The 23767-nt window shown below is 33.5% G+C and overlaps 1 protein-coding gene across 1 annotated transcript in view; it reads right to left on the bottom strand.

Moving 5' to 3' along the window:
* Positions 1–4846: 4846 nt before the first annotated feature.
* The window catches only part of LOC143253349 (degenerin-like protein unc-105), a 58692-nt gene continuing 39771 nt past the window's right edge, over positions 4847–23767 (bottom strand). The window contains exons 8-11 of the mRNA XM_076507092.1: positions 19570–19633; positions 12183–12244; positions 11050–11125; positions 4847–10717 (exon numbers count right to left, since the gene is read on the bottom strand). Of these exons, the coding sequence (XP_076363207.1) occupies positions 10535–10717; positions 11050–11125; positions 12183–12244; positions 19570–19633 (385 nt within the window). The 3' untranslated portion in view covers positions 4847–10534. The remainder of the gene's footprint in view (positions 10718–11049; positions 11126–12182; positions 12245–19569; positions 19634–23767) is intronic.

The following is a 23767-nucleotide window of genomic DNA, read 5'->3' as shown; positions in this document are numbered from 1 at the left end:
GATACTCTTGACTGAACCATAATGTATTTGTTTAAAAACATCCAACACACAAACTTAGGTTGGCCCAAAATGAGATAATAACATAGCATTTTATCTAGATATCCCTATTCAGCCATAATGGGAAAATTTACATTACATGACCAACAGCTGAGTATTAGATAAGAATTCTAGTAGTGGTGTCAACAGTTGTTGATCCATCATGTCTACTGGTTTTATCAATGGTTTTCTAACTGTGTTGTGCTATTGATTCTCCTTAATATGATTTTATTGGCAGTCTCATTTCTTCTGAATATTAATGAATACCATCAATGGTTATCTTTTTATGTTCGTAATGCAAAGAAGGTTGCTGGTAGAGTTGAGCTTCTCTTGTGAGCTTACCATCTTCTTTATCTTAACCCTTATATAGTCAGGCACAAATATTCAGATAATGATATCATCACGTAGTTTAGTTTCTATGTTTTCTGTTATGTAACTGCAGACCACCCATTCTGAATTTTGAGAATCAAAGTGTGCATATTAGTTGGAAATACTGTGTTGGTGGGACTGTCTATTTGTGATTCAGTGCTTTCAGTAATTCAAAGGAAAGATAGTGTTATGGCTTGAAGCTTCTTTGGGCTGGTTGTAAGCAGCTAGTATCTGACCCATAACAAGATAGTTTCAAACCTACACACTGGCTGAGATAAAATGCATCTACTTTTGCAAAATGTATCAAGTTTGTTTGTATAAAGTTTCATGAAAGAGAGAATATCATTTTATAATTCAGCAATATATTCATTTAATTCAAACTTATGTTTAAAGATGAAATTAAAACAAATCGTAATTTTTAACCAATTTTGCAGGAATTCACTGACAAAATAAATCACGTAAGGGTGGTATCTGTGAATACCACCACACAAAGTATTGTGTTCGTGTTTTTGGTTGCTATACATGCGATAGGACATGTATCGCAAATACACCTAGATCCAACAAATTATCATGTTGATTGGTTGATTAGTTAATTAAAGCTTACTGTTGTATTAACTTTAAATGGTGTATTCTAAGAAAAAATAATGGATTAACAAAATATTTGTTTTAATATCTTGAAAAAAATCAAATACTGAAAAATTGGTTTTGTTTTTGTTTTATGAATTTTGGTTTACATTTAAATAGGGTTGGGCTACTCTTTTACCAATGAATAGTGGGATTGACCATAACATTATAATGCCCCCAGGACTGAAAGAGCAAGCATGTTTGGTGCGACGGGGATTTGAATTCGCCACCTTCATATTATGATTCGAGCAGCTTAACCACTTGGCCAGGCCAGAAATTGATAAAATAAAAAATAACAGTTATGCACAATAAAATTGAAACCCATTAAATTTGTCATGTATATAAATTTTCTAATATTTTTATAGTAAAAGTAAATTGAAACTTTTTACAAGACAATATCATGTGTATTAGTAAATAAAAAAGGCTACAGCAAATTGAACAGTCAGAAGTATTGGAAATGAAAGAGCTAGTTTTGACACATTGTTGCATTCTCTCAAGTCTTACATTGTCTTTTGCGTTAAAACTGGTTCCTCCAACTTTTGACATTTTGTTCACTTAATGCTATTTTTTGGTCAGATGCAAACTTGTTTTGTCATTGTTAGGGAGATAAAAAGAAAAATATTTTCCATATTCTTATAAACTTTTACTGAGAACTGAACAACAATTATCACATTGGATATTTGTCTGATTCAGGTACAGACTTCATTTGCTCATTGTTTTCAATTACATTTATAAAACAAACAAAAGTATTATATCACTCTATACACCAGTTGTTTGTGAAATTCTGTTGTTACATGAAAGCATAACTTAAGTAGAGATTGTATGTAATTAGTAGTTCACTCGCATCTGGATCCCATTATATGATTCTTTTTGGCTCAATAGGAGGATTGTGTACGTCTTCATAACGTTTTTACTATTAGAGTAAAAGTAGTGAATTTAATTATAATGAATCTATTTTGTTGAGCAACAAATTTCAGCCCTTGGCTCATGCAGATGAGGAAATATTGGAGCAAAGGAAAACAAAAAGATCAGAGAAGGATGTTGATGACAAGGAGGTTATAGTTAAAAGTTATTCCTTGACAAGGTATATAGATATGATAGTCTGTGAAGAGAAAAGAATCAGATTATGGTACACTGGGTACAGATGGAGGTTGTAACTAACAGCACAGGAAATATAATAAAAGAGGCTAGCAGAGATGCAGTTTTTGATGAATACAGGGGCTAATAATATGTAGGGAAAAGTATGTCAGAGGAACTAATTAATAATTACAAATAGTTGATAGATAGTCAACTATTTGTCATTTAAAGAATGTTATTAAATGTTATTCAAGTCATTTAAAGAAAAAGGCCAAAACTTAATTTTGTCAGTGATAATACCTAAAATTGACTGTGGAGATGAAGTTATAAGCAGATCTCTAGGGCTAAATGATAGACTTAGGTTAATATGTAAGGATGAGCAAATAGGCTGTTTGGGTTTGTGCAATTGATTAAGTGGATGAAAGGAGCTTTGGGGAATGGATGGTTTATATTTAAATAGGGTAGGGCTGGCTTGTTTGCTAAGGCTAGTAACTCAGCTTTAAGGGAAGTTTCAAACTAGGACTAGACAGTGTTGAGGGCCAGAAAAACTATATTAAAAAAGAAAAAGGGGCAAAGAAAAGTTTAGTATAGAAAATGATTATAGAGGTACTTATAAGAATAGGCTGGATTGTTACTGTTGTAATGCTAGAAGCATAAAAAATAAAATAGATCTTCAGAGCATTAGTAGGAATGAAGTACTTTGATGTAATGAGAATAACTGAAACATGGTTAAATGTAGATGATATTGATGATTGAAGAGCATTTTAAACACAGAGTTGCAAGCTATTTAATAGGAATTGAGTATTAAATAAATGGAGGAGTTGTTTTATACATAAACTATGAGTTACATCTTGTTGAAGTTGAGGATCTTAAAGATAATAGCAAGGAAGTTTAATCCATTTGGGTTTATGTTAGTGAATATAAAAAGAAACTGCTTTTGTGGGAACTTTTTACAGGCCACCAAGGTCAAACCAAGAGGGAGAATAGTTTTCAGAAACTTCTCAGGCTGGCTTTCTTCACCAACTATTCAAGGAAACCTCCTATTTCAGATATAATGTTAACTTCAAATACAGAAATGATTAAAAAGGTAGAAACTGGGTAACATCTTGATGCAAGTAATGATTACTTTATTAAGTTCAATGTTTTGCTGCATAAGTAAGGAATAACAACATTTTGGTTACAGATTTACAAAAAAAAATTAAAGGAATGTGAGAAGAATTATCTGTTGTGAATTGGCAGCTGAGTTACTTAGAGACACTGATCAGATGTGGAAAATTTCAAAGACAAATTTTTAAATTTCAAGGTAAGCATATTACTTATAGAAAGAAAAGGATATCAGCAAGTGAAAAACATTGGCTCACAAAGAGTTTGAGAGATAAAATGAGATAAAAAGGATCAGAAACTTAAAAAATTTAAATTGACTGGTACGATAAGAGACTTAGAAGATCATAGACTAATAATAAAGGTGGTGAAACAGGAAATTACGACATCAAAAAAGATGTACGAGAAAAAGCTTGTGAAAAGTGTAGAGAAATAACAGTAAGAATTTCTTCAAATACTAATTCCCCACACCCATACACACAATATTTTACAAGCCTTTTTGTGGCACCTTGTCAATTACTTTCAGAAAATCCAGATACATCAAATCTACAACCTTATCTTCATATACATAAGTAGTAACCTTTCCAAATAATGTTAAAAGTTTTATAAGGCAAGATTATCCTTGGTAAACTCATGCTATCAATCCAATAAAATTCTAAACTTTGTTAAATGACTTCATACTGCATTTTTTAAAAGATTTTCCAAAACTTTTCTTACAACTGATGTATGACTAATGACTAAGTCTATAATTACTGGAACAATTTTCACCACTTCCCTAAAATAGAAAAAAATGCACAATTTCTTCCAAGAAGAGAATTTAACAATTAAAAGTTCTGAGTAATAAAATGGTACTTAAAAAGGTGGACAGTGTCACCATAGCCAATAATTCTGTCCAACATCAAGGGTAAACCCACAGTAAAAATATGTCTAAAATGGTGGCATTGCTTATGGTCATAATGGCAGCATGGCAGTAAAACGTTGGCTATTATGACTTAAATGTCACACACATCAAACAATGGTGCATCAGTACCAAATAAAAGAAAATGATAAGTTAAAAACTATGACCAATGTGTAGCCTAGTTAGGACAACTTTCTCCTTCTGATTCTTAAAGAAGCAAGATGGCCAAAGTCCATTAAAAGGTTGTATCTGGAAAAGCTTGTTATCATGTTGCTCACTCTAAATTGACTTCCAACTGGTGCAGAGCTCAGCCTCGAGTATATGGGTGTCCAATGTTTGAAATAGGCATAACAGTGATTGCACCAGAGCAGACAAACTTAACTGTGGTGTCAGCGAGCTTGTTCCCGTGAATACGAATGTGGCCTGGTATCCACAAAAACTGGATAGAAGTGGATGATAAAGAGAAATAGACCAGCTGGTTTTGAATATTGACAAGAACAGGGTGAGAACTAACATGAAGCAATTCCAATGCCAGTAGAGAGTTAAGCGAGTCTGTATAAATACAGTCAAACATCGATATAAGGCACTAGTTGGGGTCCAAAAAATTCGACCACGTTGTATCTGATTGCACCTCATACCGATTTGATTATATATTGTTTTGACGCTCGGGGTGAGCGATAATGCAAAATTTACGCGTTTTGTAGTGAAATAAAGAAAAACAAACAAAACTACTTACACCAATGATATAGCATTTTTTTTATTTATTAAACTCAATTTTAAGACTGAAATTAAATGTAAAAAGCAGAATTCTAAAGAAATTTATCGAATTCATTACTTTGATGGCGGCTAATATTCTAAAAGTAGTTCCGTCAGAGCAATCATGTGATCGTTTTTACGATTAGACGCTGATTAAAATTAGTTCAATTTTAAAAGTTAATACATATAGTAATTAATTTTGATAATTTATTTACTAATTATTAAAATCTAAGTACAAACTGAAGTCAAATAATTACCAGATAAAAAAATGTCATGGCAAAATTTAAAATACAAATTCAGTACTGAAACAAAACGGATTTTTCAAAAAATTTAATAACAATAAAATATAGTAAGCACATAAAACAAGTTGAAATGCACAAATTTATAGTTATTCAGTAGTCTTCTTTCTTTCAAAAGCCTCCAAAAGTGTCTGTTGTCTTCCTCCTTGGTTCCGCATCCTCTTCGCAGTTCTCATTAGGTCCTGGATCTGTAGTATCTTGCAAATTCCTAGATTGTGGTGTTCTGCCCAATATAGAAGTTGTTCTGTGTACTGCACTGCCTGAGTTGAGGTGATGCAATTCCTGAGTTCTTCTGGAATGGGGTCATCTTCTTCTTCTTCATCTGGAGTGGTAAAATCTGTGGGTGCTGCCGCTGGGTTCTCTATTGCTTTATGGATCTCTTCATCTGTGAGGGGTGGCTGGGTAACTGGTGCTACTTCGTCAATCTCGGCCCACTGCTTCTCTTGTACTGTGTAAGCATTCCTTTTGGTGCCTCACTTCTCTATGGGTATAAATACGCTGTATGTTGAAAAAATATGAAAATCGCAGTCTGTCGCCACCGGATGGTCACTATCCCATTCACTCATGACAAAATTGATTCGGTCGACGAAATTCTGCCTACGAGCTGGTGTTACAAGACCTTTCAGTTATTCGGCGATATTAGAATAAAAGGGAATAGCTGACGTCACAGATTTCCAAGAAACTATTTCGTCTGAAAGCTTCTGGGGAGCGAGCTGTTTCTTAGAAATTTATATGGTTTCAACATTGACGCTATCGTTTGCAGCACTTCATGCCACTGTCACTGGCGTATGAGTGTTTATGACTCATCCTTCGTCATCCATCGGTCGATCAAGGATGACTTGTGGTTTTAATGAAAATAAAGTTTTGATACTTCTTGCCTACGCACTGAGAGCTATCCTATGACTGGCAGATTATGTACTTTACTGCAGTTGACAGCGCCAGGAATTATTACATGCAGGCCGGGGTTTGATCACAATATGCAGCGTGAAAACCATACAAAAAGATTGAAGTGGATTTGGTTTTTGATTTTTGATCACATTAACCGGCTGATTACATTAAGCAGTGGTAATATTAAGCGGCGGCCTCTGTAGAAACCCCAAAAAATTTGGGGCCTAAGACCCCATCGCGCCCAACTGATTATCGCGCTTTATCGATGCGTTTTATATCGATGTTTACCTGTATATAGTTTATGTACTGCATAGTTTCTATGTAATCCAGGGCAAGGGAAATGAAGTATAATTCAGCAGTGAACACAGAAACTACAGAATGGATCCTCTATACAAGCACTGAATCACAACAAACCATGGCAGAGTCAACAGAATCACCTGATTTCAAACCATCAGTGTAAATGGGAATGGAAGAATTGTTCAAAAGATGTTTGGCAAATAGAAGACAGTACTTTTAATCGAGAATATCAGCCTTTTTCAGGTGACTCAAAAGAAAATCACACTTGGGGATGGTTATCACTCTGCAGGGTCTTAATGACTAAGAAGGTGGGAGATGAAGCAGATGTGCTAAATACACGAGAAAAGCTTTCTCTAAGAGTATAGGTGAGGATCTGGGCATCAGCAACTTCCTGGTCATCAAAGAGAAAGATCGAAAGGGGATAAAAAGTATACTGCCCACTGAATTTCCAAATCTTGTCCTATATGACTTTGGAACTGGTGGCAGGAGAGATGTTAGTTGTGTACTTAATACAAAATTCCTTCTGGCTTTAACGTCTGATCTGCCAGTATGTGCACGGGCTCACTGAACAGCAATGCAGTTTAAAAGTGTAGGATACCTAAGGAAGGTACCCCAGGCCCATTTCTGAGCCTTCTATGCCATGTAACAGGCAGGATTCCACCATGGGCAAAAATACCATGGAAAACATGTCGAGGTTTTAGGAATACACTAAGTTTCATGGACAGCAATCAGTTACTGTTGCCATGCACTCATCTATCGAAGGCTTACAGAAAACAGCAGGATTAAGTTCTGAGAGAGCAGTGAAAGAGAGCTAATTGGCCTGGTCCAACTTATATTGAGACACACAAGTCAACTAGCATCAACCAGAGCCAGTCTCTCTCAAAATAATCACTGCCCCATGGGTTACTGTCAACCATCCAAGAAAAGTGACAGAAAAGTGAAGGGGAGCAGAGAGAGAGATCAATAGCACTAAAAAAAGACTGAATAGGTGCATGGAACTACTCCTCCCATCAATAACAGCACCAACCCAGAGGGAATTGAGTCCTTTAAAAAGGAAGACGGTAACTGTTTAATGAGGAAATCAAGGTTTGACTGACCATAGGTCGCTTCAGGAGACAGGTAGATAGAACAAATTGTGATAGTACAACTCAAGGAAACACTGTTGGCTATGGCTTCCAAAGGTGTATCAAGTGGCAAAGACAGGGTGGCCACATTTTGATTGAGCAGGAGTGCCACCCCTCTGTGCATTCATCCATCACACAATCTGTTATTTCTGTACATAGAAAACTGCCTGAAAAGGTAACTGCATTGGTGGTTTCAGAAACATTTCCTGCCTGCAGAGAGACACAGGATGACAAGAATCAATCAAATCCTTAATGCCATCTATATCTGAAGAAACCCCTGACAGTTCCACTGTATGAAAGTGGTTAATTTCATTTATGTGGAAAAGAATGAGACAGGGTGCCTTTCTATTTTTGACTGCTTTTTTTTTCTCTCTATTGGATGAAGGTCTATTGACCTCTATGGATCCTGGGTTGAGTAGGCAGGTCTCTGTTTGTGGATGAAGATTCCAGCAACTGAGGGTGTGAACAAATAATAATTTTATATCTCAGGGCTGGAGAAGAAGGTGAATCTGAAGAAATGCCCAAATATAAAGCCAAAGAAAGTGGAAATGAGCAACCATTGGAAGGAATGGCAGGAACATAGATGAGAGTAGATGTAGACCTATCAACTCTTTTAATCACGGAGTGTAAAAGATTCTTCAGATGTTTTGCAAACACCTCTGCTGAAGGCATAAAGAGATCTGTCTGCACTCCCACTGCAGCAGTGAAGTGGAGTGCATTACGTATGTCTGAGATGGAGTGGGGGAAAATAACTTCCAAGCCTCTGGGTAGAAGATATTGTTCACAGTCTTTATACATTGCACCTCTTTCTCCTCCACCCACTGCGGGCAAAAACTAAGAGAGGTGCAAACCATTGTGGTTTCAGTTTGCACTTTTAGGCATCATGGTCTTTGTCACCACAACAAGCACATGTTAAAGAACCATAACATGATGTCTTTGAGTGACTGAACTGCTGATATTGGAAATATCTGAGAGGATTGGGAATACACGGCCATACCATACAGTTCAGATAACCTGACTCCACTGTGGCAGGTGGACATGGTGATGTAATGTTAAAATCAGAACATTAGCAGGCATTATTATTCTGTCTTTGTGAGTGGAGATTCAGTGCACCACATAAATGCCTTAGCTGACAAAACCAGCAAGGATCTTTGACTCTGAAATGTTCTTCAAGACTCACTCAACAATAATTTCTCTTGAGGAATTCAAAGTAGCATGGGGAGTAACCTCGATGGGTATATTCCCAATGCTCTTTGAAATCAGGAAGCATATGGTGTGTTGTGGTGAAGATGTTTCGACCAAGATGTCTTCTAAGTGCAGCTTCCTTACTGACGTGGGGTAGCCAGCAAGCTTCTCTAATCCACTTTGAATGAAAAAGGAGGACATCTGCCCTAACGATTTCTCAGGCAGTGAATGCAGAATAAGAAATTGAGGGTTAGAGTCCAACTTTGATGGTGACTGTATTACAAAGTCATCTGTACATGGTTGTTTTCCAATTATATGTTTTTCATTTTTATTTCTTGTTCATGAATGGGGGCATAATAAGATTCGAACATTTCGGTGCCCACTGTCCTAACACGCTACAGAGTCCTAAGAGAAAATGCACTGCACTGCCAAACATGAACACTGCAGCAACACCAGGGTTTTGTGAGCACTATACTCAAACACCATCATCAGACACAGTGTTCACAGTACGTGTTGTGAATGTCCAACACTGGTACTTGATTGGTTCCAGCCAAGGTTAACTACCTGATTGACCCTGGGGGCTTACCTAAAGGCCACCTGTCTACAGAAATTCAAAGCCAAAGTGGTGTGTTAGGATTGGATTCCTCAACCACCAGGATCCTTTCCTCCTTTCCATAGGTTGCTATGTATGGCAAACACATGGGTGGGTGGATGTTCAGATCCCAGAGGAGGTAAACTGAAATTACAGAACCTTCTGTAGGAGGTCCTCTCACCATGTGAATGAAAAAACTTTAAAGCAGTATAATGATTCCTTGAGAATAAGCTAGGTTATATGACATGTTTCAGTGCATATGTGCATGTACATAAACATATTATTCTGTGAATATTCTAAAAGTTTACTGCATTGCAATGTAAACATCACAAACACCACAATTCTTCATATCTAAATTTGTGCCAAACTGACTTTTGTATCTAAACCTTATTTTATACTTGACATACCAATGATTGTATCTTTTTAGGCTTATTCCCATTTCATCTACACCCATTTAAACTACTGTCAATGTAAAAGATGAACTAGGATATTACCAATACCAGCATGTACATACATATTACATTGAAGCTGATGATAGAGAGAAAACAAAAAACTCAGTACTCTTTCCCTTCTTCAAAATCATAAAAAGATAGATTTATGAAAGTATGTTCAATGCAATTAGAAATTCTTTCCCTATGTAGAAATATAAAAATTTGCCTATGTAATTGCTATAAATAAAAGAATCATTAAACAATGTGATTTACAGCTCTAAAAATCTACAATACATAAAGTTAAATAAATATCTAAAATAACAAAATTTCAAAAGTTTATACATGTTAGCAATTTTTGTTATCCAGGTGAGAGTAACAATGTTACACAACAAAAACTAAATCAAGTAAATATTTAGAAAAAAAAGTGGAAAATTGAAAATAATTTATTTTTATATTTTACAAAATAATAAATGAAAGGAAGAAAACCTTTGTGAAGTATGAGATACCAAGGGTAAAAATATTTACCTAAAGATAGTATTATGTCGGTTTGTTTGTCTTTAGTTAAAAATTCTATAGTTCAGCATAAAAATTTTGATATGCAAAATGGTGTAGGATGGGATCTGCATTTAATACTATAACAGCACAAAAAATAAGTACACAAATGAAAGTACAAATATGATATCACAATCACCATAATATGACTTTGTCAGCAAGTGAACACCAAACTGGTATATCATTTTAAATATTTAATTCACACAAAATAAATCAATAGTTTAGTGCGCATTTTATAAGCTAACACTCTATGAAAGACTGATACAGTAACTGATTTATTATCCAATACATCTTTTCAGATTGTGTCATTTTTCTGTCACATCAGTAGTTTGAATTGGTTTTATAATCTTTGATGATTGCTCCTTTAGATTTAAATACCAGTTTTTAATTTTAATGCTGAAGTTAGTGATCACTTCCAATACATTTGCCAGTGAGATACCAAGCCACATTCCAACGTATCCACCAATGTAGCTAAAGAGCTCCACGTCCTATGTACATCAGAAATGAATAAGTAGATTAACACTAAAGATACTTGACTGTTTTAAATTCTTTAACAACCATCAGCAAAGTTTAAAATGATTTGATGTTGTTATCATACTCAGTTATTTCTCTTTTTATATAACCAATGCTAACATTTAAAATCGTAATATTTAATACTTTTCTTTTAATACAAATGTCATGATATGCTCAGCTGCTGTAAATAATTTTATCCTTGAAAAATATATTATGCCAAGACATTACACTTATTACTGAAATAGCATAGTGTTCTCAGTTGTAAAGTTTGTTTCTATGATTATATATTTATTGTAAAAAAGGTTACCTGATATTTTGGATAGTGTTGATAAAGCATAAAGTCTTTACTCTTAAACATGAGATTGACCTTTATACCTGATGATCTGAAAACAAAAAATATGGATAAAAATGAAATACTTATACCTTTTGAAATCTACTGCAATGATGTCAAGAGTCACAAAAATTTCCATAAATTTATTTTCTTGTAAATAAGACAAGAATTTTATTCATTTATTTATTTTCTTCAATTCAGTGTAAGCTAAAATGAATACTTGGAAAGCTAAAAGAAAAAGTATGTTTTTCTCGAAATATCTGCATCCAAAAATGAAGATTTCTATTTTAGTGGGAATAAATTTGAAAAAAAAAGGAATTTTGGGAATGGATGCTAAAAATAAACTTTTCAATAAGATGGTTTCAAACGTTTAAGATACCAAAGAGAAAAAAAAAAACTTACAAAGAAATCTGAAATGATTTTCAAACTAGTTTGCAACTGTTAAAATTTTCAAAAAAAAGCACTTTCATATTTTGTTTCACAAATATCATTTGAAAAAAATAAATAAATTTTGCCCAAAACCACCTCAGGACTATCTGCATTTGCTATTCCTAATTTAGAAGTGATAGATGGAAGATAGCTAGTCAACATTAAATCACTAACTACTTTTATCAACAACAAGTGGAATTGACTGTTACAAATTGCATGCTTGGAAATGAGTTTACAAACCCTAATCCACAACTTATGAGTTTAGTATCCTAACCATCCAGCCATGCCACATTGAAAAGTGTAGACATTATTCCACCTTGGGTGTCAGTTTTAACAATGTTTTGTTGAGTGAAAAATCATTTAGTTTAAATAATTAGAAGGTTTTAGTTTCAAGAATCATGACATGAAGGAAACAAGCCAATGTTCTTAGTATGTCTTTAGTATCACATGTATATGTGTTTACAAGTAGTACAACAATTTCTTAATCTCAAACATGAAGACACTTACACAATTGAAATATGTCAACTTTGAGTGGTATCTAGTTTGAAATAAAAATGAATATTTACTGTTATTGAAGATCACAGAAATTATACTATCATGGATTTATTGTTTAAAATAAGTCAAACTGTAGTTTTGAAGTAACAGGAAATTTTGTAAAAGTTAACAAAACAAAAACATACTTTATAGCTTCCAAAGAGACTGGTTTCTTTAAGAAGTTCTCATATAACTGCTGTGTTGATTTCTGAAATACAAATAGTAACATTTTACAACCTTTGTTTTTGTTTTTTTTTACTTTATGCATATACATTAATATTATAGTAAAACAAATACCTAAAGAACACCCTTATTTATATGTTCTATGTTAATGCTGACATGTTTTACTAGCAGACATTTATTAAATGGATGTTCTAGAAAAGTTATTCTTTTAACATAAATGAAAGTATTAGTTACTCTTAAAATATAAATAATTAATCCAAAACAATATTATGGCTGATGATGTTCTGATAACTTTGATTGTATTCTACATAATAAATGTATTTTACTATTTCAAAGCCTTTAGAATAAAATATTCAACAGGTTTGCCACTTATCCTAAGAATTAAATTTTTACATTCAGAATCTATTATAACCACTATATAATGTACAACGAAGAAACAAATAACACCATTTATACTGTGCTCCATGTAAAATGCATATAAGACACACCCATATGCCAGTAAAGAATATTTAGAAAAAGAAAACAAATTGATGTTTATTCAAAATAACATAAAATAAGAAATGTGAATATCAAGAAAAACTTATATAAAAGAATATATCATATATGCAACACATTAAATCAAGTTTGCACAACAAGAAAATTTTTCAGTAAACCAACAATTTAAGGAGCTAAGTGACATAGTTGTTCTGAAGAACCAGATGAACTGTTCAGGTTATGTCCTTGATTATTATTATCGATATAAGTCCTCTAATATTTTTAGGCTTATAATTAATGAAAAAAAAATTGCTACATATATATTTTTGTAAAGATTAAATTTTATATTCTAATTTATAGTTTGTTGGGAAAAGACTAGGTAGAATTTAGCTGATAGGGAAAACAATGATAGATGCATTTTCTTTCATTTCAAATATTAGATTCAGGATGGTTTTTAGAAGTTTTTTATGGTGGAGAAAAATGTCTTACATGCTGTAAAACATGATAGTCTATTTTTAAGCATATTTGCTGTTCATTACAGGAATTAAAATCCAAATTTCAGCATTACAAGTCTTCAATTTTACAGAACTATTGGGGTTGGGGCAAACATTGAGTATTAAAACAACATATGATAATAAACAATAATAATTGGGATAATAATTAACACACAACAATACAGTTTAAAAATAAGAAGCAACAATTTACTCCAGAATATATACTTATATGTTCACTCTGTAACTGGAGAATTGGTTATTAGATATTTACTTTTATAATGTGTTCTACATTCCAGTCAATTTTGCAAATGTAAAACAAGAAGTTTATCACCTGTCTTTTGTCTTGTGGTTTAAGAATTATAATAGCAGTCATTTTAATTTTTTTATATTGGATCAAATTTTCAAATATTTAAATTTATAACAGTAATGATATATTAATTGTTTTTTATTGTTCTCAGTGTAGTATGGATTAAAAACAAATGTTGTCAAACCAGTTACAGCTTCTTAGGATAAATCCTATTGACCTTTCAGTATAAATGGCAAGTATTTCGCAACAGACATACAACCACTGGCCACATATCAAAACTTATATAAAAAAATTATCTGAAAAATACAGCTATTGACTAAAGTTTAGTTTTCAAATGTCTATTGTGTGTAACTTTGACAATTAATACCATAAAGCTTACATAAAATCATTTTTTTTGGTACATAACTAGTATTAGGCCCCAGAGATTGTACTTTATATACGTGTAATGAATATCTTGATTGAATAAACAATGTTCTTAAACATGCCAGTAACTTCTATTTTAGTAGAATTATCATCAAATAATTCAATTACTCAACTGAAAATGCTTTTATTCTCTTTGGTAAACTGAACGACCTTTCAATTATAACAGTTTAGTCACCAGACTGAAAAAAAAATCACTCAGTTGTAATTTTCAGATAACAAAACAATACTATAAAATTTGCTGGAAGAAGGATCCTTAATATACAGGGTGGCCTGTAAGTCCATACCCATCCATATATCTTATGTATCCAGTGTATCTGTGTGCTGTCCCTCATTGTCGCTGATTAATATTATGCGACGCCGTGTTCTGTGAGACATTTTCCTCAACATAGCAGGGGTTATTGTTCCAAATGCTGCAGTAACAGCTGCCTTCAACTCATCATTAGTATTATAATGTTGTTTAGACACAACATATGGATGGGTAGGGACTTACGGGCCACCCTGTATATTGTAATTAGATACAACAAAATACTACTGAACAGATAACTTGTTTAATGCATTGTTTTGGTGAATTTGAATTAAAATGTTCCAGATATAATGTAAATTGATTCATTTAAATAAAAGAAAATTTAAGAGATATGAAGATTAATTCTAATTTAGTATTTTGCAATAATTTTTGGAATATTTGTGTTTGAATAGGAGAATTATTAATTCAAACAAATTTAACAAATTCTTAGTCAAAAATAAATGGAGATGAACTTCCCCTCTGAGCCAAACTGATGAATAAAACACTTATGTCATAAAAAACAAGGCCATTTGTGAGTTTTTTAGATACCTTACATATCCTGACAAAAAACACTGTTCTCACTCATTGCAACCCTCTATACTGACAATTTTTGCTCACCACTAGCGTTCATACTGCCATCTACTCCCATGGTGCAGCTGTGTTGTAGCATACAGCTAAGCATGTGACAACCCTCCACCAATCAGTGGACATACAACACTATCTTTGTTAAGCTGACTCCCTGCACTGGAAAAATCCAATCTTCACTTCTTAATTTGGCATACTAGTTATCCAAATGTCTCTCATTTTTCTTGTGTTTAACTCAATTATTTTTAAACTACACTTTCTTGACCATTTGCAGTTTTATTTTAAATATCCTGCTTTAATTTCCAAATTATTGATGCACAATTTCACATAGAACAAATACTGTTGTTAGTCCTGATACTGAAAACAACCTACATTTTCTGTGGCTTTTGGCTCTACTCTTTATGCTGAGGAGATTTAGGTTTTAATTTGTCATGCATTGGAGCCCACCATGTATGCTGCAGTTTCTTCTAACACAAGACTGGATATACCATCTCCTGATGCACCTCAGGATAATGATTTGTTCCCACATTCTTCCTTTGTCATGCTTGGGCTTTCATGGTATTCCTTATTACCTAAGGTCATGCTTACATGCAAGTTCTTCAGTTTGTGTTGTACATTCAATGGAACCTTGTGCAGGATCACTTGGACCCTGTTATCTTTCTTCCTCCCTCACTGTATGTTTATATATCCTAGTGGTTTGACAGGGATAATACCACAGCTGGTATTCCTCTTTTGTATCTCTGTTCCATGTTGTGTCTTTTTACAGTCACATTTCTGATGGATCAGCAGTTTATGAATTCAAAGGTGTTCATAGGTCACTGGTTTTGGTCACATCTGTTTTGCATATCAATATTCTGGAGCTACTTGCCATTACCCAGACTTTATATTATTTCCTACCTTCAGTATAGGGCTTGTTGTTCATGAAAACATTTCATCAATTTAACCATTGTTTGTTACATCAGTTGCCAAAGGGGGCATCATTATGTTTACAGTTTTCCTTAGAATACCTATGTCTGTGACCCCTCCCTTCATATGTATTTATAGTATACAAGCAATCACCTAATACTGATCTGTACAAGCCTGTGTAACACTTATTGGAATAATTATAATATTATTTCCAACAGAAAACAGGACCAATAAGAATAAACTCCATGTAACAACTGTTGTGGTACACAAAGTTTGTGGAAAATCAGTGTAAATATACAACTTTCTAACATCTAGTTTCCAATGATATTGTAATAATGTAAACATCTTGCATCTCAAGCTTGATATGTTAATGTAGAAGTTTCAAATACTTTCAGTTATCCTATGTATATGCAATTTTTGCATAACACGTGGTCAAGAAAGTTAAATTTTATCTATTTTTATTACTTTCTCACTTTATGGAGGTGACACTTATACTGCTTATAGAATGTCAACAAGTGCCTTCCAGTGGTTGGCCAGATTATATCTCAAAGTTTATCTTCCCTTTCTCTGTTAGATATACAGAATTGTTTCATTTAAATTTAATATAAGAGTTATGATTTATATATTTATAAAGCACGAGTGTTAAATTTAACTTTTAAAAGTAATAATTTATCAAAGGTTTGTACATACAACTGTTTAGGAATAATCTGTTTTGAATTAATGTCACTTTACTTGAACATTTGAAATTTATCTTTTTGCTTTATGTGTGTAGTTTATACTAACTTTTAAGCCACAGTCAAGCAGTATATCGGTGACTAATTTAGTGCAATCAAGTAAGTTAGTGAGTATAAAACAAAGTAAATGAGAAATGTACATATAGATTTTGTTTGCAAGTTTAACCATAAAATGAGTATAGTGGCAACTTTGAAAGTGCAGTAACTACACCTTGTATTGTAATAACAGCAACAAATAAAAATAACTTGTATTGTCATTTGGGTTCTACAGTAACTGAATCATCCTGTGTCAACTTCTGATGCAAAAGAGAATTATTTAAAACTTTGGATACAACTATGTGAAAGTGAATTTATCATTGATTATATTGTAATAAAATAGTAGAGGAGAATAATTTGTCTTGTCACAGGGTGTTCTTAAGAAATTGAAACCACAAATACTGACTTTATAAAAAACAGAGATAATTATTTACAGTTTTGAATACAACTGTAATAATCTATAGTGTAAAGAATTTTTGTAGATATGTTTGACATGTTTTTAATATATTATTTAAAAAAAGTTGATTGTGTGCTCTCCATTTATTGTTGCAATTTATTGCCAACATTTCACAGATGTCTACTGCAAGAAATCCAACAATATAAAAAATCTTGACAATATTTGAATGAGAATGACCAGCATTTGTTACTGAGGGTAAATCCAAAATTTCCTGTTAAATAGAAAATGTTAGATTTGAAGATCCATTGACCATATTCAGTGACTTTGTTAGAGGGAACATATTCGGGAAAAAAATCAGTTTAGTCAGTTCATAAATCCAGTGAAACGTAAATGCTCATAAAGAAGTACACACTATGTATCTCTGACTTTGATGAATAAAGATCATTTTATCATGAGTTGCATGTTGCTCAAACTCCTATCTTGTTTACCCTCTTATTGTATAATGGACCTATCTAATACTCTTTCAAAAAATCATTTATCGACATTGAACTTTTGCTGACAGTTCTAAAGTCCATAAATTAACTCTGTTTGTAGCCACAGACTCAGGAAGACAGCTGTTGATATCAGTGCTAACAAAACGTAGTTGTCTCAGGGTCTCAAAGTTGGAATGGCATCTAGTGAGTTTGAGACTGGATGAAGAAATCTTAGAGGGATTCCCAGACTGTTAACCCATTTTTACAGCCTCAGTGGATTACCATTACTCTTAAAGTGAATACCAAAGTTGTCATACTATAAATTTTAACATGTCTGGTGAACTTTCACGAAACGTTTCAAGCTCTTAGTGAACATTAGAAGTGTTTTGTAGATTAAAAAATTCAAACTTTTTAATCAGATATTCTTTCAAAGACTTTGCATGTGATTATATTAATTCAAAGTGTTGAGTGTTCACATTAAAAATAGTTGTGTTCATCAGAAAATTTTAAAATTTCGTTTGTATAATTTCTAAAGCTCACTAAATAAATATCAAACTTTTTTTCAGAAAACTATATTTTATCTCTTACTTTCTCTTCTCTACCTCTATAGGAGGTCAGTAAATTTCACCAATCTCATAAGAAGCATAATTTTCAAAGGTTTTAAAATGTGGAATAAAGTAAGTAGTACTGTTCTATCCTTTTTAGTATTGACCATAAAGTTCTTCCCCTGACAATCTCTACTTCTAACCTTTGCACATTTATTTCTTATGTTATTTCTTATATAAGCTTTTGCAGCACAATAACTGGAACTTTCCCACAAAGTTTATTACAATGCTGGCTTTAACAGAGTTGGAAAGGATTTAGTAGCATGTTTAAATTATAGTGATTGCAATGAAAATTGTCTGAAGTAATAAAAATGCAAGAAACTGATTATGGCATGGCTCAAAAAACTTTTGGGCTGATGCAATACACTTGTTAGATAATTTAGTGTTAGTTATCTTCATGGGGTGGTCAGAATTTAGTAATAGAGGTATATAAAGCCTGAGGGGTGTTTACAAATATTAGGATGGTCTGTGCATATATGTCAAAATTGGAAAAAGTACAAATCAGACATCATAATGCATTTTGTTCTTTCCTTATATAGACACAGACCTCAGACTTAATATTATACTAAATACAACATTATTTAAGGGTGCTGCAAATTAAGAAAGTCTCCACATGTTTACTTCTTCAGTTAATTTTGTCAAGTGAATTTATTACCGATTGTATTGTAATAACACAGTAGAGGAGAATAATTTGTCTTGTTAAAGGGTATTTGAAGAAATTGAACTCACCTATGTGAACTTTAATGAAAAAGGGGCAACTATTTAAAGCACTGAATGCAATGTGATAACCTATAGTACAAGTCATTTTTTGTGTATACATTTCACTTGTTTTTAATACATTATTTTAAAATGAGTTTCTGTGTGTTGTCTATTTACTGTTAAAATGTATCATTGAGAAATCACAAACACCTACTGCAAAGAATTCAGCCTTGAAAAAGCCTAATAATGATTATCACAAAACACATGACAGATGCCTTGCTATCAAATATCATTAGACTGCTCAGAAAGTATCAGTCATAATACTTCTTAGGCTATTGATTTTAGATCTAACTAACTATCCTAGCTAGACAAAACTTTATTGTTTATCATATGCTATCCTAACAACCTTTATCCATGAGCTACCATTACAGAGCTTTGAATGCTTATTTGAATGCAACTTCCTTTTTTTAACTGACCTACTGTTGATCAAGCTGTTTATCCAAGCAATGATGCTCAGAAAGTCACGATTGGCATCTCAATCAATTGCTCGCCAAGATGGATTACTCTTCTACTGAGATTTACTTGTCTCATTACTCATCAACACTGAAACAGATACTACCATGTAAATTAATTTCATCATAAATATCATTTCAGAAGCCTTTCATATTATAGAAGCTATTGTAGTAGCAATAATGTTTCTACACATGTATGTTTTATGTCACTTTGTAAGTGTAATTCATATCACTTTGTGAATTGAAATATATTACTAAAAATTCTAATAATCCAAAATAAATACAGCAATATACTTAAATTAAAATATTTGTCTAGAAATTACACTGGAAAAAGCTTTTAAAAATATAGCAAAGCATAATTGAAGTTACACAACTTTGGGAGTAGATTATACTAACTTCATATTACTTCTTTATGTACTTACTTCATCTACTGTACCTGGAGCAATAATTGGTTGTTTGGACAGTGAAAATTCATAGGTAACCTTTCTGAGAAAAAAAACATTGAAATTTTTATACAATATAAATAATATTAATTCATGAATAAAGGAATATTTTGTAAATTTTAAAATATTAAATATTATCTTTTACATAAACTAAATGATACAATTCAATGAAATATGTATATTATGAACATGTCAGTTAAAATAACAACTCATTGCCTTTAAACTAATGCATATACATGTAAAAGTTAAAACACTAGTATTATCTAATGTAACATGAATTTTTAAAGCGTAAAAAACATATAAAATATATAAATTTTATTTTCCAATCAACATTTTTTAATTCTATTAGTTTTAAACTTAAATATATTACTTTTAAAAGTAAAAGTATTTAGTTGTTTTCTTGCTTTTAAACTGAAGATTAGCCAGTAATGTTACAAACCTTTAAAATAAAAAAACTTGATAAATTATGAAAGTTTGGAGAAAAAAAAGAAAAGATTTGAGTTTTCTTACATATATGTAGGATCTTATTATACAACTCTAGATATGTACAAGAAAATTTTAATACCTTATTTCACCCATAACTAAAACAATACAATCTATATACAGATATGGATAAAATAATCAAAACATCATCTTTTGAACTTCAACTTTTGCTATGTTTAAGAGGGAAAAAATGTAGCCATGTGGTAAATTTAATAATCATAAAAATATAACTTAATTTAAAATGGGCACTACTGTCTAAAATGTCATAAAACTTTCTTGTTGAGTTGCTCATATGCTGCCAACAACTATTTGAGTTCACATCAGTCGTGTGTAACTTCTTCCATGGTTTGAGCTGGAAAGCAATTTTTAAGTGTACCAGTGAGCCACACCACATAATGGAAATGTAAAATTTAAAAATATTGGTACAGTAAACTCTCATTTTTTCGAAGTCGCTAGAACCGAATATATCACTTGTATCAAAGTTGTTGACTGGTCCGGCCAACTGTCCATATAAATAAATAGTAACAAAAGCCCCTTGAACCGAACTGCATGTATCGAAATGTTGGCTTGTAACGATGTATAATTATAGTCCCTAGGGTATGAAAAGCATCAATATTACATCCTTTGTATCGAACCAGGTACGAAGATATTTATTTTTCTCTTCTTCCCTAAATTAATTGTCACCGCTGCCGGCTGCCAACCACCCACTATGCCGCTAGCAAGTGCAATTAGTCAGTCTCCGCGCAACAATGTGTGGTGCCACCATCAAAATCTTACACTTGAGAAATAGCGGACTGCAGATGGGGTGGTAGATTAGCCTAGCAATGTTTTTACAACAATTATGGTCAATAACACTTTAAACCCCTGCCCGCCCCAACTCACCCGCCCTCCCAGCAAAAATTAGCTTAGATATAAAATTTTCAGATTATGGCTTGAGTAGATTATGCCTGGGCAGCCTGCATGCCGTGGCCTATAAAAGGCTAATCACAGTCAAATTAAACATATCATTAATCATTGATCATGGCGAAGCGCAAGCTTGTATCGATAGAAACTAAAATTGCAGCAATAGAAGAAGTTGAAAAAAAGTTAAAACAAAAACAGTAATAGCAAAAGCATTTGATGTGCCTCTGAACACTTTGTCAACATGGTTGAAAAATAAAGAGGCCATATTGTCTTCTCGAGACAACTTTTGTCCCAATAGAAAACGCATGCAAACTGCAAAACATTCTGACCTAGAAGCGGCATTGCTTCTGTGGTTCAAAAATGCTAGATCAGAGAATGTTCCTTTCTCTGGGCCTGTTATGCAAGCAAAGGCAAAAAAACTTGCTGATCAAATGGGAATCACTGACTTTTGCATGAGTGATGGGTGGTTAACCCGATTCAAAAAAAGACATGACATTCAATTTCGTACGATCTGTGGTGAGTCTGGTAGTGTAGAACCAGAGCAAACAAACCAGTGGACATCAACAATACTGCCACGCCTGCTAGAAAACTACAGCCCACGGGATGTCTTCAACGCAGATGAGTCTGGCTTATTCTTTAAACTTCTGCCAGACAAGTCTCTTGTTATCAAGGGAGACTCCTGTCACGGCGGGAAGCAAGCGAAGGAGCGGCTGTCTGTTTTGGTATGCGCCAATATGGACGGCACCGAGAAGCTTCCTTTACTTGTCATAGATGAGTGTCAAAAGCAGGTAAAAATATTTTCCTGTGTTTTCTATAGAAGTTGTTATTTTATGATTTTCTTCAGATTATTGACATGTAAATGTTTCATTTTTAATTTCAAGACATTAACCATGTACATTTTCTTTCTTTTTTTTTTTACGAAAGGCAGCAAAACCACGTTGCTTCAAAGACGTCAAAACCCCGCCAACACCATACAAAGCCAACAAGCGAGCTTGGATGACATCAGATCAATTCACCGAGTGGCTGAGAGAACTTGACCGAAAGTTTGTGCTGCAGAAAAGAAAGGTCCTTATGATAATTGACAACTGCCCCGCCCACTCCAACCCCACTGGACTTAAGGCCATCAAGTTAGTGTTCCTGCCTCCCAATACCACAAGCAAAACACAGCCCATGGACCAAGGCATCATCGCCAATCTAAAACATCATTACCGCACCCTACTGCTACAGCATATTATTGAATCAATAGACAATAAAAGTGTTTTCACTGTGACTGTGCTTGAAGCCATGTGACTGCCACGCTCTGCCTGGTCATTGGTAAAGCAATCAACCATAGCCAATTGCTTCAGAACTTGTGGCTTCTCCTCTCCAGAGCCAGCAGAAAACAGTGAGGACCCCGAGGATGACATACCATTGGCCCAGCTCTTGACATGGCTGAATGACACTGGGTTTACGGTGGATGGCACAGCAGAGGACTACGAGACTGCTGATAATGATCTGATCACTAGCGCGCCCCTGACAGACAGTGATATTGTGGCCATGGTGCAAAATAAACAGACACCAGAAAATGACAGTGAAAGTGAAGATGACGACAATGAGGAACCCCCCATCCCAACACATTCTGCAGCTCGTGAGATGTGCCTGCAACTTCAGAGATATCTTGAACACCAGGCTAACGCAGGACAGTTTATCTCTCAATTAAACATGATGGAGCGTTTTGTGACCAAGTGCCAGAGGGACAGCAGTTCGCAAAAAAGCATTGTGCAATATTTCAAGTGACTCCAGTTAGACGTTCTTGCTGGTGTTTGTATCCTGTACATTATAATTACATATGTCTATATTATGAATGTTATTTTTTTTACATGTTTTTTTTTACAAGTGCTGTTAATTGTCCTTTTGAATTTCATTAAATGTGTTTTAAGTGTTTACACACGTGTGACTTCCGAGTCTTTAATCCAATTACCGGTACTGCAACAGCCGTCAGTTATAGAGCCTACCATTACCAGACTTGGCTAGTGAATGAAAAAAAAATCCTTTTTAACGAACTTCTTTTGTAACGAACAATTCTCTTTGGTCCCTACGACTTCGTTACAATGAGAGTTTACTGTACATTGATATTTTCTTTACTAAAACGTCTCTCCTATTGAAATTGACAGTTATGGACAACTGTGTTGCTTATGTGCATTCACATTCAGTTTCAGAACTTTCTCAACCTTTCTATCAGCTGATTATTACACCATGATTGAATGAGAAAGTGAGGAAAATGTTTAGAATATCTTGGATGTATCCACACCTGACTAACAGAACAAATTAAATGGAAACAAACTCAGAGAAGTAAATGAGCTCAAACACTGGGCTTAAAATCTAATTGCCTCCTGGGTATTTTCAGTTATCAGTTTGGCATCCTCTGTTTTTCTGTTTGAGAGCCCCACCCTTTTGTGGAGGATGAATGGTAAGAGAAGGGTTTACTTAGGACAGTCACAGAGGTATATATATATATAACATGAGTCATAATCATTCATATTAAGAGAGGACATGATTTGTTTTTAAATTGAATGCTTCCTCAACACCAACTGTCCATGTAGTTGTAGAAAAGAGGTGTTTTGAAAAGTTGTGATGACAAGAAACCCATTTGAAGTAAAAATACATCTCAAGATGGCTGGTATTAACATTTTTACTAATAAAGCAGAGAACAATCTTTTGACCTTTATAGGTCATCTTCAGGTTAACAAGAACTTTATATTCAAGACCCTGGCCCATTGATACACATCCCCAGCAACCAATTAGCAACCCT

The sequence above is a fragment of the Tachypleus tridentatus genome, chromosome 6, assembly GCF_004210375.1.
Source record: "Tachypleus tridentatus isolate NWPU-2018 chromosome 6, ASM421037v1, whole genome shotgun sequence".
NCBI classification, from domain to species: Eukaryota; Metazoa; Arthropoda; class Merostomata; order Xiphosura; family Limulidae; genus Tachypleus; species Tachypleus tridentatus.
Note: the sequence above shows the minus strand (reverse complement) of the source record. Positions and strands in the feature narration are given on the sequence as shown.